The sequence below is a fragment of the Lipotes vexillifer genome, unplaced genomic scaffold (assembly GCF_000442215.2).
Source record: "Lipotes vexillifer unplaced genomic scaffold, Lipotes_vexillifer_v1.1 scaffold213, whole genome shotgun sequence".
Taxonomy (NCBI): Eukaryota; Metazoa; Chordata; class Mammalia; order Artiodactyla; family Lipotidae; genus Lipotes; species Lipotes vexillifer.
In genome coordinates, this window is record NW_006780610.1 from 5,935,062 (window position 1) to 5,948,916 (window position 13,855).

At 33.6% G+C, this 13,855-nt stretch overlaps 1 protein-coding gene across 1 annotated transcript in view; it reads right to left on the minus strand.

Moving 5' to 3' along the window:
• The window catches only part of ZMYM4 (zinc finger MYM-type containing 4), a 62,067-nt gene that overhangs the window by 48,116 nt on the left and 96 nt on the right, over nt 1-13,855 (minus strand). The window contains exons 1-5 of the mRNA XM_007453842.1: nt 13,411-13,855; nt 11,650-11,711; nt 11,130-11,300; nt 4,211-4,295; nt 3,725-3,980 (exon numbers count right to left, since the gene is read on the minus strand). The exon at nt 13,411-13,855 is cut by the window's right edge and continues 96 nt beyond it. Coding sequence (XP_007453904.1) covers nt 3,725-3,980; nt 4,211-4,295; nt 11,130-11,300; nt 11,650-11,711; nt 13,411-13,855 — 1,019 coding nt within the window. The remainder of the gene's footprint in view (nt 1-3,724; nt 3,981-4,210; nt 4,296-11,129; nt 11,301-11,649; nt 11,712-13,410) is intronic.

Genomic DNA, 13,855 nt, shown 5'->3' on the forward strand with positions numbered 1-13,855 from the left:
GAAAGGGCATGTATTTAAATCCGAAAACCTGGGTTTTCTTGAATAAAGTGATAAATCACTTTGATCCTCAACCTCTGTTGTATAAAATGAAACTAATACACGGCTTAGTTCATCGAACTGTTGTGAGGATTAGTACACTATGTTTCAAGATTAAAAAGATATACATCAAACATTTATCATTCACTATCTGTAGTAGGTAGGATTATAGAAGATTTTCATTCTCTTCCTTAGGCTCTCCTATATGTTCAAAAATACTCTTTAACATTACACTTGATAACTTTTAAAGCCACTATCTTTTAAAAGTAGGAATACATTTCAAACTACACAGTGCATATTCTAGCATGATTACATAAAATTGAACATTTCCAGATCTAAATAATTCAGTTTGTAAGCATTAGCAGTAAAAGACAATGAAGATTAAAACCCTAAGGATTAAGACTCCCTACGACTCCACCCCTTATCCCACTCGCAAATTACTCTTCCTACATAGTAGTTTATCGCTTAAGTACAAACCATTTTAAAAACACCTTGATGAAATTCTGTAAACAATGTCACTCTCCCATGAGTATACACTCACATAATATTTAGTAAATAAACTGTTATATTCACTCTTACATTTGAAACAGATTATACTAATATAGTACTTTTTAGAAAAGATTACAAATATCTCTGCTTCAAAAAAAAGATAATAGTAAATATAATGGGACTCATCACAAGGAGCACCTGATATTGTACTATGCTGTAATATACAACGTCACAACTCATCTTCAATACTCAGTAGCTTGAGAGTGCTCTATTATCTGCATTTTTTTTTTTTGGCCTTTCCAGCTACATTTTATTGGGTTTTAATCTATTTCATTTATAAGGGTATTTAATGAGCAGTTACCTTGAGCCAGGGACTAGCCCAGCCCTATGTCAAGATATGGTACAAGCCCTCAAGGAGCTCACAGTATACTGGGACAAATAGACAAATGATATATAAAATACCATAAAAGAAGCATTCTTAATATAAAAAAGTAAAATAATTTTGAAAAACGTATTTATATACATAAAATGTACTACAGAAATAGAAATGAAGAAACAATTATTTCAGACAAGATGTGACATGAAAAGCTACCCAAAAGGTGGTATTTTAGCTGGACCTTAAATAGATGTTTTCTAGAAGGCAAAGGAGATAAAAGTTGGAGAACAGCGTGGATCAAGGCAATAGAATCATAAAAGTAGCTACTTCTCACTACTCTCAGTAAGCTTAACATCCAACTGCATTACATTTTATTGTAACAGATTACATCTTATCAGAATGAGAAGGAGCAATCTCATTTCAGATAGTAAAAATTCAGATGGTACAGACAATCCTGAAACAGTTACCTCTCTTACTGCCATTATATCAAGAAAACTGATCTTTCTAACAGTATTAACAAAAGTACCCTCCAAGTTACCTCTTTTAAAGTGTAGGATTTGAAACTGATTTTTTTAAAACAAATTGTTAGGTCCCTATTACTAATGAAATCTAAAAATTAAATGATGATTAGCCAAAACATATTCAGAGTTTAGGTTAAATTCAAGATGCTAAGAGATTTGGTTAATAAAAGATTAACAAAAATAAAATTGTTACTCCAAACAGCTAAGGAGTTTCTTTCAACCTAAGTGCTGCTGCTATATTTCTAGTGGTCTACAAAAACAGCAGTAGTTATCAGGAAGGAAATCTTTTCTACCTCCACCTATTCAAATTAAAGTAAAAATCCTTCTTATAGGGACTGACTTACAAATTAAACCTGTTCGACTACCTGGACTATCTAGAGGGGAAAATGCAGGTGCCAGAACTACCCAGCTATGTGACACTGAGCAAATCATTTAACATCTTTGAATCTAACTTCCTTATATTTAAGGCACAATCCAAATCAATAATTTTATCATCAGATAAACCAGACTATCCCAAACTGTTGTAATGACTGTGTAAATAAGAGAGAAAAAAGGGAAGGAAAGGAAAAGTGGTGAAAAGGAGATGAAAGAGTAGTATAGAAAATGAAATGGAACACAAAGAAAAGCAAGACTGATAAATGGTTGAGAACTGAGCAACAAGAGAAAAAGGTATTCTGTAAGAAGAGAAGGGGGGAAAATTAAGAAAGACAGGAAATGAAAAAGAAAAGTTGAGGTGATAGGCAGGCAAGGAGTACCCGAAAGAAGAACAGCAAGGGGCGAATGGAAAAGAACAAGGGATAAAAAAAGAGATAACAGAATAAGTGAATGAAGAGGTAGAACAGTTAAAAGTCAGAGAACGACAGGTTAAAATTTATGGATAAGACCAAACGTTACAAAAGAAGAACATTTAGTCTTTAAAATAATTAAATTACGTAAGATCAGACAGAGCTAAGATATGACATGCAGGTAAAAATGACCATCTCCAGATAAAGCGAGGCAAACACCAGAGACCAAAGAGATATAGTAAATTTAGATGAGAAGAACAACATCTAAGGACAAGAATTAAAAAACACAGAAAGAAGGCACACATTTTAAAACTTCCATGAGTTTCCTATGGTCATTTTGAAATTCACTGTTAAATCTTTGCACTAAGTATCTATGACTATTACTATGAAACGAGAAATACTGCTGAAATTTTAGAAAGCGCTGATCTCTAAAGTAAGAATTAAATAAAGAAACATAAAAGGAAGCTATTACGTGAAATTATTTCATAGCAAAATAGGAGAAGAACAAAGAACCTTATAAAATTATAATTTTCTAGTTGATTTGATCTTAGAAAGGATGGATATACTGGAATATAGAAATTAGACATCATCTATAAGTACTCTTTTTTAAACATGTTTCATAATTCAAACAGAAGTCCATTTTTACTAAATTAAACTTGAAACATAAAGGGATGCAAATATAACTTCTAGAACATCTTCTAACCATACTCAAATTTCTTTTAGAAGTTTCTATACTTTTTCCAATTGAACCAGAAGAGGGAGCATCTTTTCCCTTTCTAGACAGAGAAAGGGCAGCATCCATGTGAGGTACTCTAAGTACAAATATCGAAACTAATAAATCATGGTTTGAGTAGCTTAATAATAGAAGCCAAAATATATTTCAGAACAAGAGCATTATTCATCTTTTTCTGACTTATTTAAACAGTGTCTAATGACCACATTGCAAAATTAGCCTAAATTAGTTCATATTCCTCAAATATATCAGGATGATTTTATTAGGATCTAAGGTCATAATTTTTTGTTGTTAAACACTGAAATACAACCTCTGAGATACCTGAGATACTGAGAAAATAAAAATACATACACTGGAATCCAATTAAAGTTAAGATGAACAGTATTAAATGAATTCCAACTACCTAATAGAAAACATTACATAAACATTAAATATTTGTTGCATCTAAGCATCTATTGCCTACAGTTATAAGATAAAATATTGTGGTCATGTAATACCCCTAAATGGTATAGTTTTTGTCTTTTCAAGCATCTCAACTAACAAGGATAGTAAAGTACATTTCAAAAGCACCTCTTATTATATAAAAGGCACATTACTTAAAGTTAAAAGAAAGCTGAGCACCTAGTGTCCAGAAAGATTAAAAGCAGCAACAACATGTTCGTAGTAAACAATGTGATATTTCTCAAAAAAACATAGAAAGGTAGAAAATTAAACAGTACATAAATAAGAACAAAGTATCTTGAAAGAAAGAAAGCAAAGACGATAATTTAGAATTCTGCTATACTTTGAGCAACTTGAACAAGTTTTCTTAGTGGGAGGAGGCGGTGGGCGGGCAGGTGGAACTGTATATCCAGTGAGGCACAGTGTAGAGCAGAATAGCTGAGTAGACCCTTTCCTCTGATAAGCAGTTTGCCCCTTCTGGAGGATTTTTTTACAACCAGAACAGGAAACTCGAACAGCTGTGGCTGGAACTGAAGGAAGCATTTTATTCATGCCAGACGATGCCAGTGAAGGCTGAAAGCCAGTAGTCAACTGTGGAGCTTTAAAAAAAAAAAATTAAAAAAAAAAAGTTTTACTTTTTACCATGAATTTTAAGTAGGCATCCTTTCTTTCTCTTCTAGAGCTAGTCTTGAAACCCAACACTAATTATGCAATACACAATTAAAGCCATTCTAAACTGCCTAGTTTACTAATATAAGTAGATACTTCCTCTCACTCATACTGGTCAGAATAAATAAACATGATTCATTCATTCAGTTCTGCTTCTTACCAAGAGGACTGCCACTGACTGAAAACACAGCACTAATTTTCAGTTCCCCTTCTTGAGTTTTTTGCTGTTGGCCATGACTATACTCCTTTTAAAAAGAAAAATAAATAAATATGTAAAGAAAAAATGAATACAATGTATCTAAAGAAATCCAGATATTCAAGACATTTTACTATGGCTATATAGGGGTGGAAAATGTTTACTACATTAACATTAATAAATAATAGCAAGCAAACTATAATTACAATAAGGGTATAACATGTTTCTACATGCTGAGAGTTGAGGTAAAAAATGACAGTAGCTATCTAGCCTATAGCACTACCAGATGTTCACAAATTATTTTTTTAATTCTTAATATTATTACAGTATTTTAAGTTGCTGTTTGTCTATTATAAAAGTAATACACACTTACTATACAAAATTTAGACAAGTAGAAATGAGAAAAAAATTCTAATCATATTTCCATTACCCCAAAACAACCACTGTTACTCTTTTGTTATATTTCTTTCCAGTCTTTTCCCCTGCTGTATGTGTTTCTTCACACAGCGGTAATTATACTGAATATAGCATTCTTATAAAATGAATTTTTGGTCACTTGAATCAACTGAACATTTGCATATTATCACATATTACTCTGAAATAAATTCTAGTGGCTAAATATCAGTGTTTCTAAGGTTGGAGTCCAAGAATCCCTGAGGTCTGTAAAGGCAGACCAGGCAGTCTGAGAATTCTAAAAAAAATATTTTAAAAGTCTGGGTTTTTATTTCAATAATTTTTTTAGTGAATGGAAGTATATTTTTAGTCATGAATAACCACATATAACTGAGTTACACAACAAGTTTTTAGTGCTGTTGTTAGCTTTTAAAATTATATTATTGCATTGTGAAGCCCCTAAGTGGTAGATTTAACTTTGTACTTTAATTCACTGTTTATCACACTGAAACTTGCAAAACCCTGAAAGACGTCTTATTCTTGGAATTCTCAGGCAACTCCAACATACCCCCTTTTTAGTGATAAGACGTGTCTGTATATTACTGGAATTCGAGAAAATACTGATATATATTATTTAATAGACATCAGATTACATAAGGATGAGACTGGGGTGAGGTGAGGCACTTGCCTCAGGCACAAATTAAGGCACCAAAACTCTCAGTAACGTTTTTTTAAATGCCATAATACATGATAAACAAAATACCAAAACTTTAAATAAGTAAAGACAGGATCAGTATTACTAATTTTTCCCTTGGCCTCAGTCTCCAGTTTGATAGTCCTGTATGGCACTGAAATTACATAACCACAACCCAGTGTTGGTTCACTTGTTTCCACACATTTGCTTTTATCGGTAATGCCATGATGAACATCTCTGTGAATACTCATACACTCATATTTAGGATTATCTCCTAAGGAAAGAATCTTAAAGTGGAATTACTAGGTAAATAAGTACATAGTAAAGGTTCTTGATGCACAATGACAGATTGTTTTTTGAAACCTTAATTTTATTTATTCTAGCAATTTGTGATAAAAGCCACTTAAAAGTCTCTTCCCATTCTTGTTTTAATTTCCAATTTTTTAAATATCCATTTACAAAAAAAGCATTAGAAGGTAACAAGATTAACCTCTGATAGCATCTGTTATCAACATTTCCTCAATATGTACTATGAGATAAATTTTACATACTGAAGTTTCCATTTTTATGCCAAAAAATTGACAGTTTTTACCTTTGCGATTCCTTCTATTTCTTACAAAGTTCTACTTCCACAATAAAATACTAACAAAGTTTTCATTGTTTATAATACAGTCCTTTAATCCAGAGGTCAGCAAACTTTATCTGCAAAGGGCCAGATACTAAATATTTTTGACTTTTCAGGCCATGCTATCACGACTACTCAACTCTGCCCTGGTAGAGCAAAAGTACCCATAGATAATATGTAAATGAATGAATGTGGCAATGATCCAATAAAACTATAAAAACAGTATGCAGAAAAACAAAACAGAAACAAAGAGGGCAGGCTGGATTTGGCCCACTGCTGAAAGATAATCTGCCAACTCCTGCTTTAATCCATCTGTGATTTATTGATATTTATTTTGATATATAATGAGCATTTTTCTTTTTCTTTCTTTGAATAGCTCATGAATTCCTTCCACTCACCATTAACATATCAACTTCCTCTAAAAATATCTCTTTTATGGCAATCTATTCTGCATAACTATCAGGCTGACTACTCTTATGATATCACACTATCCTAATGAAAATAATTGTGAGGTGTTCAATCATTTAATAGTTCACCACATCTCTAATTTTTAGAGCATACATGTAACATAATGTGTGTGTGCATGCCTATTTATTTTTCTTCAAAACATAAGAAACCACTGATATTTTCATAATTGTATCAATACTGTATCTTAATTTAGGAATAACTAATATCTTATATTAAAAAAAAGTCTCTGCATTCATTCAAGTTGTTTTATCTGATACAAGCACTTTTTAGTTGCTTTGCTGTAGCAAACAGTATATCTTTTCATAATATTGTCTAACTGGGAAACAACTGATTTATAGAAATATTTCTCTGTTTTATATAACTAAAATTCAACTAGCTACTCCACTAAACTTTCAAGAATTCTATTAATTTTCTAATAAAGATCCTTACCAGTAAATGATGATAATTTTGTCTCCCCTTTTCCATTATTTCTTCTAATTTCTTTAACATGTATTGGGTCGAAAATCCAACAAGAGTTAAATAATAATGCTGACATCAGTAATTTGTGTTCATTTAGTTATTATTAACAGAAGGTTTCCATCATTTTACTTTTAAATTCAATGACTGTTATTGATCAGAAGTAGGTATTTCCTTACCTGATCAAGAGAGTATCTATTATAAGAAATGCATAGTGAATTACAGGAAATGTCTTTCGGCATCTATCTATCTATATATCTAGTCTTATTTGACCTGTTGATGAAGTTACGTATATTAAGAGATTTTCTAATATTGATTCATCATAACATCCTACATTATATAGTATATGAAAGCATATTACAAGTAAAAATTTTTTTTAAATCTCAGAAAAAAAATCAGTATTCATGGGCATACTTTCATGGTCTCCAGTCAGCTCTCTTTCTCACTGTCTGTGACAGTTATTTCAAACTTCTGATACATTCCTTAAGCCTCAAGTACATATCACTTATATAATATAGTAAAGTAAGAATATATCTTAAGTACTCTGCTTGTACACCCCACAATGCCTTCAAGGCATAATCATGTTTATGTTAGTATCCTCCCAACAATGATTAATTTTACAAATATTTAATAAAATATCAATGACTAACAACTTGAGAAGTGAAAATCTGATAACCCAAAAGCTTTCAGAAACAGAAAAACAGGTGTCAAAACAAAACCAAAAAATCCTCTACCACAATATCTTTACCTTCCCTTTATTTACCATAAAGTATGTATCAGTATCCCAAGACAGTATTTTAGAAATGAAGAACCCAGTTTCTATAACCAAGTTAACTTGACATGGCTAGAAAAACAAGCCCCAACATTTAATTACTGCATTCCATTTTCCAAGACTATATGACTCACTACTGTGACAATTAATTGATTTGCTTTCCCATTCTAATCCATTTACTTCAATGAGAGACTACAGATTAGCTCTCCTTTTATTATGAGCAAAAAGAAAAGAAAAAAAATCATGATTTTAATGTAATATTTACTGAATTTCCAGCTTTCAGAAACTATAGAAAAGGGGAGAAGAAAAAATGACGTCTCTGGCTCTTTAAAGTTTTTATTTTAAAAACTTCTCTAATCATTTTTTTAAACAACTTTTATTTATAGAAAGTTTGGTAGACTATAATAATAAGGCCTTGATGAAGGCCGCTGATTGGCTCCTTCCTGGCCATATGGCCTTGAGTAACTAACTTATTAACCTCTATGAATCTCAGTTCCCTCACCTAAACATAGAGTTAATATCATCTACTCTGGCCTTCTTATAATGGAGGATGAAACAACAGTACACATAAAAGTATCTGTAAGTATTATATACAGAATATATTATAGTAACATGCAATAGGATTTGAATGAAGAAATGTAACTGGGAGGACAAATGATGCTACTCCAGTAACAGAGGCAGGAGGATGACAACTGGCAGACCCAGAAAATTATAACTGAAGAAATAATCAAGAACAATTGGGAAGAAGTAAATATATATATAAACATACATTTCAGTATCTTAGTGATTTACATGGGAAAGTAAAAAAATTAAGACCAAAGTGAACTGTGTAAAAAGGAGAATAAGGAAGTGAGTTGAAAGCAGAGCTACAAGTTAAGCAAAGAGAAAAGCCAAGGGAGGTTTTGACAAGGTGCCAGAAGCTAAAGCTATGATCTTATTACACCAAGAGAAAAGTTACTACAAGTAACTGATGGTCAAAAGTAAAGACTGACCACAGCTGTTAAATCTATCAGTATTTTATGAGCATTAGGTTAACAGTACTGTTTCAGAGTCTAAGAGAATAATTTGTTGGAAATCCTTTTTCCAGTCTATGGGAAATGAATAAGAATGATAAAGCATTAGGCAGTGTTGAACAAGGAATATAGATTTCCAGTGGTCACTGAGGAGAAATACCTAAAAGAACAGGACAATGAAGAAGGAGGTGGGAGAAGGCGAGAGGAAGTAGGAGGGGGGGAGAGGAGGGGAAGAGAGAAGGTAAGGAAGGGATGGAAAAAAAGAAAGAACCAGGTATCCATAGTTTAACATGAGGTCAGGGATTTCTAGAAGAGTTATCAAAGGTATGATCCCACAGGATTGGTGTAGCTGATAACAGAAAGGACTTCTCAGAGAACACCTAGTTTTACCACTCACATGCTGGAACTGCCTTATTGTGGGGTCAGGGCAAAGAATGCTTCTGGACCTTATGCCTAGGACTTACACAGATTCCTGCTTGGTTTTTAAGAGTCCAGTCAATCAGGTGGTGAGCCCTTAGGGAAGTTCTTCCCCAAAATCATGACGAAACTTCACATACGGCATTTTATAACACATTATTACACTTTGAATAGTGATAAAAATGTAGGTGTTTCTGTGTCCTGACTGTTCCACCCTGTTGGTATTCTCCAGTCACTGGAAACTCTGTTTTCAAAACAGTAATACTGGGTTGGCCAAAAGGTTCATTCAGGTTTTTCCGTAAGACATTACAGAAAAACCTGAACGAACCTTCTGGTCAACCCAATACAAATAACCTCTCCTGATGCCCTCTTCCCACAATGTATTTGGTCTTTGCTGTAACTGCCTTTTCAGCTCAAGGAAAGTGTCACTGGGTCATGTACAGGGAGAAAGTGACGTCTTTGGTACCCTGCCAGCATTATGATTTCTTATGGATTTCCCATGTCCAGATTGGGGCACTTAAAAGACAGGAGATCTGCCCTGTATATGCATGGCAGTAGTCTTCTAAAGTATACACTGCCATATGAACCTCCCCTAGGTGTCAGGACACTTCCTTATCTCTAATTCAGATATCCACGACTTCCACTTTGCCTGCTTTTATTAACATGTTTTCATTATTCAGATATTTTCATATTCCTTCTCTACTATCTTTGTAGCTACCACACTCACAGCCATCCAACTCTACAGCTTTATCATCACTACCCTATACAGCTACCCTCCACTGGGCACCATGGCATTCTCACTTAACTGAAGCATCAATCTGACTCACATAAATCACCTACATCTATAAATCACCTATTCTTCCATTTCCTTACTCTAAAAGAGTGGTTCTCAATAGCAGAGGATTTTGTCCCCCAGGGGACATTTGGCAATGTCTGGAGACATGGTACTACCGGCATCTAGTAGGTAGAGGTCAAGGATGCTTCTAAACATCCTACAATGCACAGGACAGCCCCTCACAACAAAGAATTATCTGGCCCCAAATGTCAATAGTGCCGAGAAACCCTGCTAAGAGACATCTGAGTGAAAAAAAACTTCTTCCATAGAAGTCTCACATTCTCAACCCCCCTAATATAAAAGAAAGATATGGAAAGGTAAGCTTTCTCCACATCAAATGCCATTTCAAAAAAACAGCTAATTTATGCTATCTTTACTTCTCAGCCTCTGCACTCATACCAGCTGTATAAAACACAGAACACCCTCAAACAACTGCTCTATTGCATATTCATCCCTTGGTCCTTTTCCTACGTTCCAAAATGATTACAGCATCTTTATTCCGTTCCAACCACTGCAATGTCGTTAATTGCATGGATAACTTCACTGACTTCAGCATTCACACTTACAGAATCTTTATGACTTTTACCTCCAGAGCAACCTTGAAATAACAGAGCTCTATCCTTACCCTTATTACTCACAGATCTCAAAACTGGAATCCTATATCACCCATCAAAGCAGCAAAACCTCCTTTATCTTCTACCCACTAATGAACTGGCTCTTCAATCAACTAATTTTTCCAAAGATTAATTAATCCCATTAATCCTTCCTGAAAAATACTTAAATCCATACATAGCCTATACTTCATTAGCAACAACTGCAAAAGGCTTATTACTACCTTATATAAACTCAATCACACCATAAACTCATAAACCACCATAAACTTTCAGCCATGTCTGCTGTATCAATCTCAAATCCTTGAAGACTCACTTTCCCTAATCCTGCACTGAAACTGTAAAATTCACAGAACAGTGGTATTAAGAAATGATGTGGATTAAAAGCCTTAACTACTACTTGGACAAAGTTTCCTATAACTCTGGTTGATTCCTTAGTATTATTCTTATAAGATAATTCAATTGCCTCAACCTTCATTAAGAGTCTCCTCTCACCCCATCAACAAAACACTTCACTTCTTAATCAAGAACTTCCTTTCTTGAATGAATAATTCATGTGTGGAACAAAAAGAAGGGGGAAAAAAAGGTGAAATGTTTACTTGAGCATTGTCAGGTTCATCTTTAATTTTGTCTAGTAGTCCCTGCTGTGGTGCCATTGCTTTGTCATACTCATCATCCAAAGGTTCTTCTTTAATTCTAATATTTGATGCAAAGGAATTCCCCAGTTCCGAACCAATGGATTCTTTATTGGCAAATGGATAGCTGGAGTCCTAAAACACAATATAAAGGATTAATAAAGATTCAGATTTTAAAATTATTCCTCTTCAGGTTTAACACCCAAAGAAAAGCTCACTGGAAATGAAGAACTCTACGGACATTCATTAGAGTCCCTGTGCTTACAAGTAAATGGGATATATGTCTAAATATCAAATACAAATAAAGAATCTAAGAGCAGAGGCTTCTGAGAACATCTCCAAAGATGTCCTTACGAAAATAATAAAGGAAATTAAAAAGAAATAAAATCAGCGCTCTACCTAACACATATAGTTACAGTTTAGAAAATCACATAAAGAAAACTTGCCACAGTTATAGCAATCTACATACACACTGAAAACTTACCCTAAAGTTTGTTTCTGGGGTTTGTGGTAAATGGGTATGTAATGTTTCTTCAACTTGATTAGCTATTGAAAGAAAAACAAAACAAAACAAAACAAACACATGTATATGAATAACAAATCTTACAAAGAGTGACCTAAAAAGCTATCATTTGATAATCACCTCTCTTTTCCAATGAAGCTGCTCATTAGAGTGAAATGGGTACCAAAAAAACCCAAAAGGTAGTTTCACTCAAAACAAACAATCTGGCCCCATCTAACTTTTAGCCTTGCCTCATGCTCTTTCCTTGTTCAAACCTAAATAAAGTGGTTACTTTATTCACTATGTTCTGAAAATTACTTATGTTTGTTCTTCCCCATTTCTGCTTATATCATTCCAAGTCCCCTCTATCCTAATATTCATACAGTCTTCCAGACTCAGCTCAGTTCAAAATTCACCTCTCCTCTATAAAACCTGCCCTTGCCCACTGAGTTAAAAATCACCTCTCTCCTAAGAATACCTAAAACAGTTTCAGTTATTTGATAGAAATTTTATTATACTGCCTTATAACAAACTCTTCTACTACTGTCTTTAATTATAAATTAAGTTTTATGCTATTCAACTGGTCGTTGACACTTCTGCTACTTGACTTGTCTTGTCCCTTCTGCTATTAGACACTATGTTCCTTGAAGATAAGTACCCTTATAATTTATCCCTCATAGGGATACTGAAAATACATATTGAATAATATATACTGAAAAATACAGTATACCCTTGTACAGTCTTGCACATAATGGATACTTAAATTAATTGTTATTTTTAACAATACTGATTTGTTCTTTCAATCACAGTTTTCCTAGCACTCAAAAGAAATATAAGGATTGGTATATTCTACCAAGTTTTCTTTCACACCTATTGAACATTCATTGAAATATTACTATTTTCACTACACCACGTTAGGCCCCAAGAACACAAAGATGAATAAGATACAATCTGGCCCTCAATAAACTCCTACACTAGCACGTAAGGCAAAACAAATAGAGCTAAAATACCGTGTGATAAGTACTATAAATAATGAGGCATAAACAAAATGCTATGGAAATATAGATAAGGAAACAAACATTCTTGATGTAGAGAGGTTAGGGATGACCATAGGGCAGAAGAGGTTTATGAGTTAGGTGTTGTTGAATAAGAAGCACTTTTACAGGCATATATACAAAGAGAGAAAACGACATTCAGGCAAATGGAACAGCAGGAGGAAAGAGAGGCATAGAAATAAGAAAATGTATATATTCAAGAATGGAACTGAAGCTAAGTATAGGGTACGCTGGGCAAAGAGGCTCAAGAGGAGTCTCAAGAAACTTCTAAAACATAAAATAGAAATGTTATCAAAAAGAAAAACCCTCCCTAATTTGGACTAATTGGTGGGACAGCAGTTTGAATTAGTGCTTACAGCACAAAGAAGTTAAATCCAACTTCAGGTTCCAATGTTCAACCAAAGAAAATGAACAGGTGATTCGAGTATCTTGCCTTCTCATCAAAATATTGCAACCAGGGGAGGGAGAAATGAGGTTTAGAGCTATTTTTCAACCATTTATACCATTACCAATAGTTACTGGGAGAAATTCAGTCACTCTGCAAAGAACAAGGATAAAAGAAAAATGACAAGCTTACAATGAATTTAACTGTTCATACTTTGCTTAGCATCATAAGTAATAAAAGCTGTATTATTATCAGTACGTTGTTATTTATTGTGTTTTATGGCTCTATTCCAACAATTATTACCTGCTTTATCAAAAAAACTGCTTTTCAACCTTGAATCCAACTCTTTATGGGGTTTATCCAACCGTTTTTCACGTTCAAGATAAGTTAGGTCTCTATTTTTCTCCTTTCCAGAAAAAGTCTCTTTGCTGTTTTCTCTTACTAGACTAAAATCTTTCCGTATTGATTTAAAGACAGAAACCTGATCAAATTGTTTAGGAAAGTCTTTTTTTAATTTATTTTGTATCTGTATTTCATTTTCATTGTCTGATTCATGCTGTGTGACTCTTCTCTCTACTTCCAAGCTATCATCAGTATGAATTGAAGAAACAAGATTGTCCTTTGAACTAAAATCCTGTTCATCCTCATTGTCACTACCAACGACTGGAATTCCTGCAAGATCCCCAGAGTTCAAAAAATAATCATCTTCATCCAGCAATGAATTTTCAGATCCTGTTTGATTCGGCAT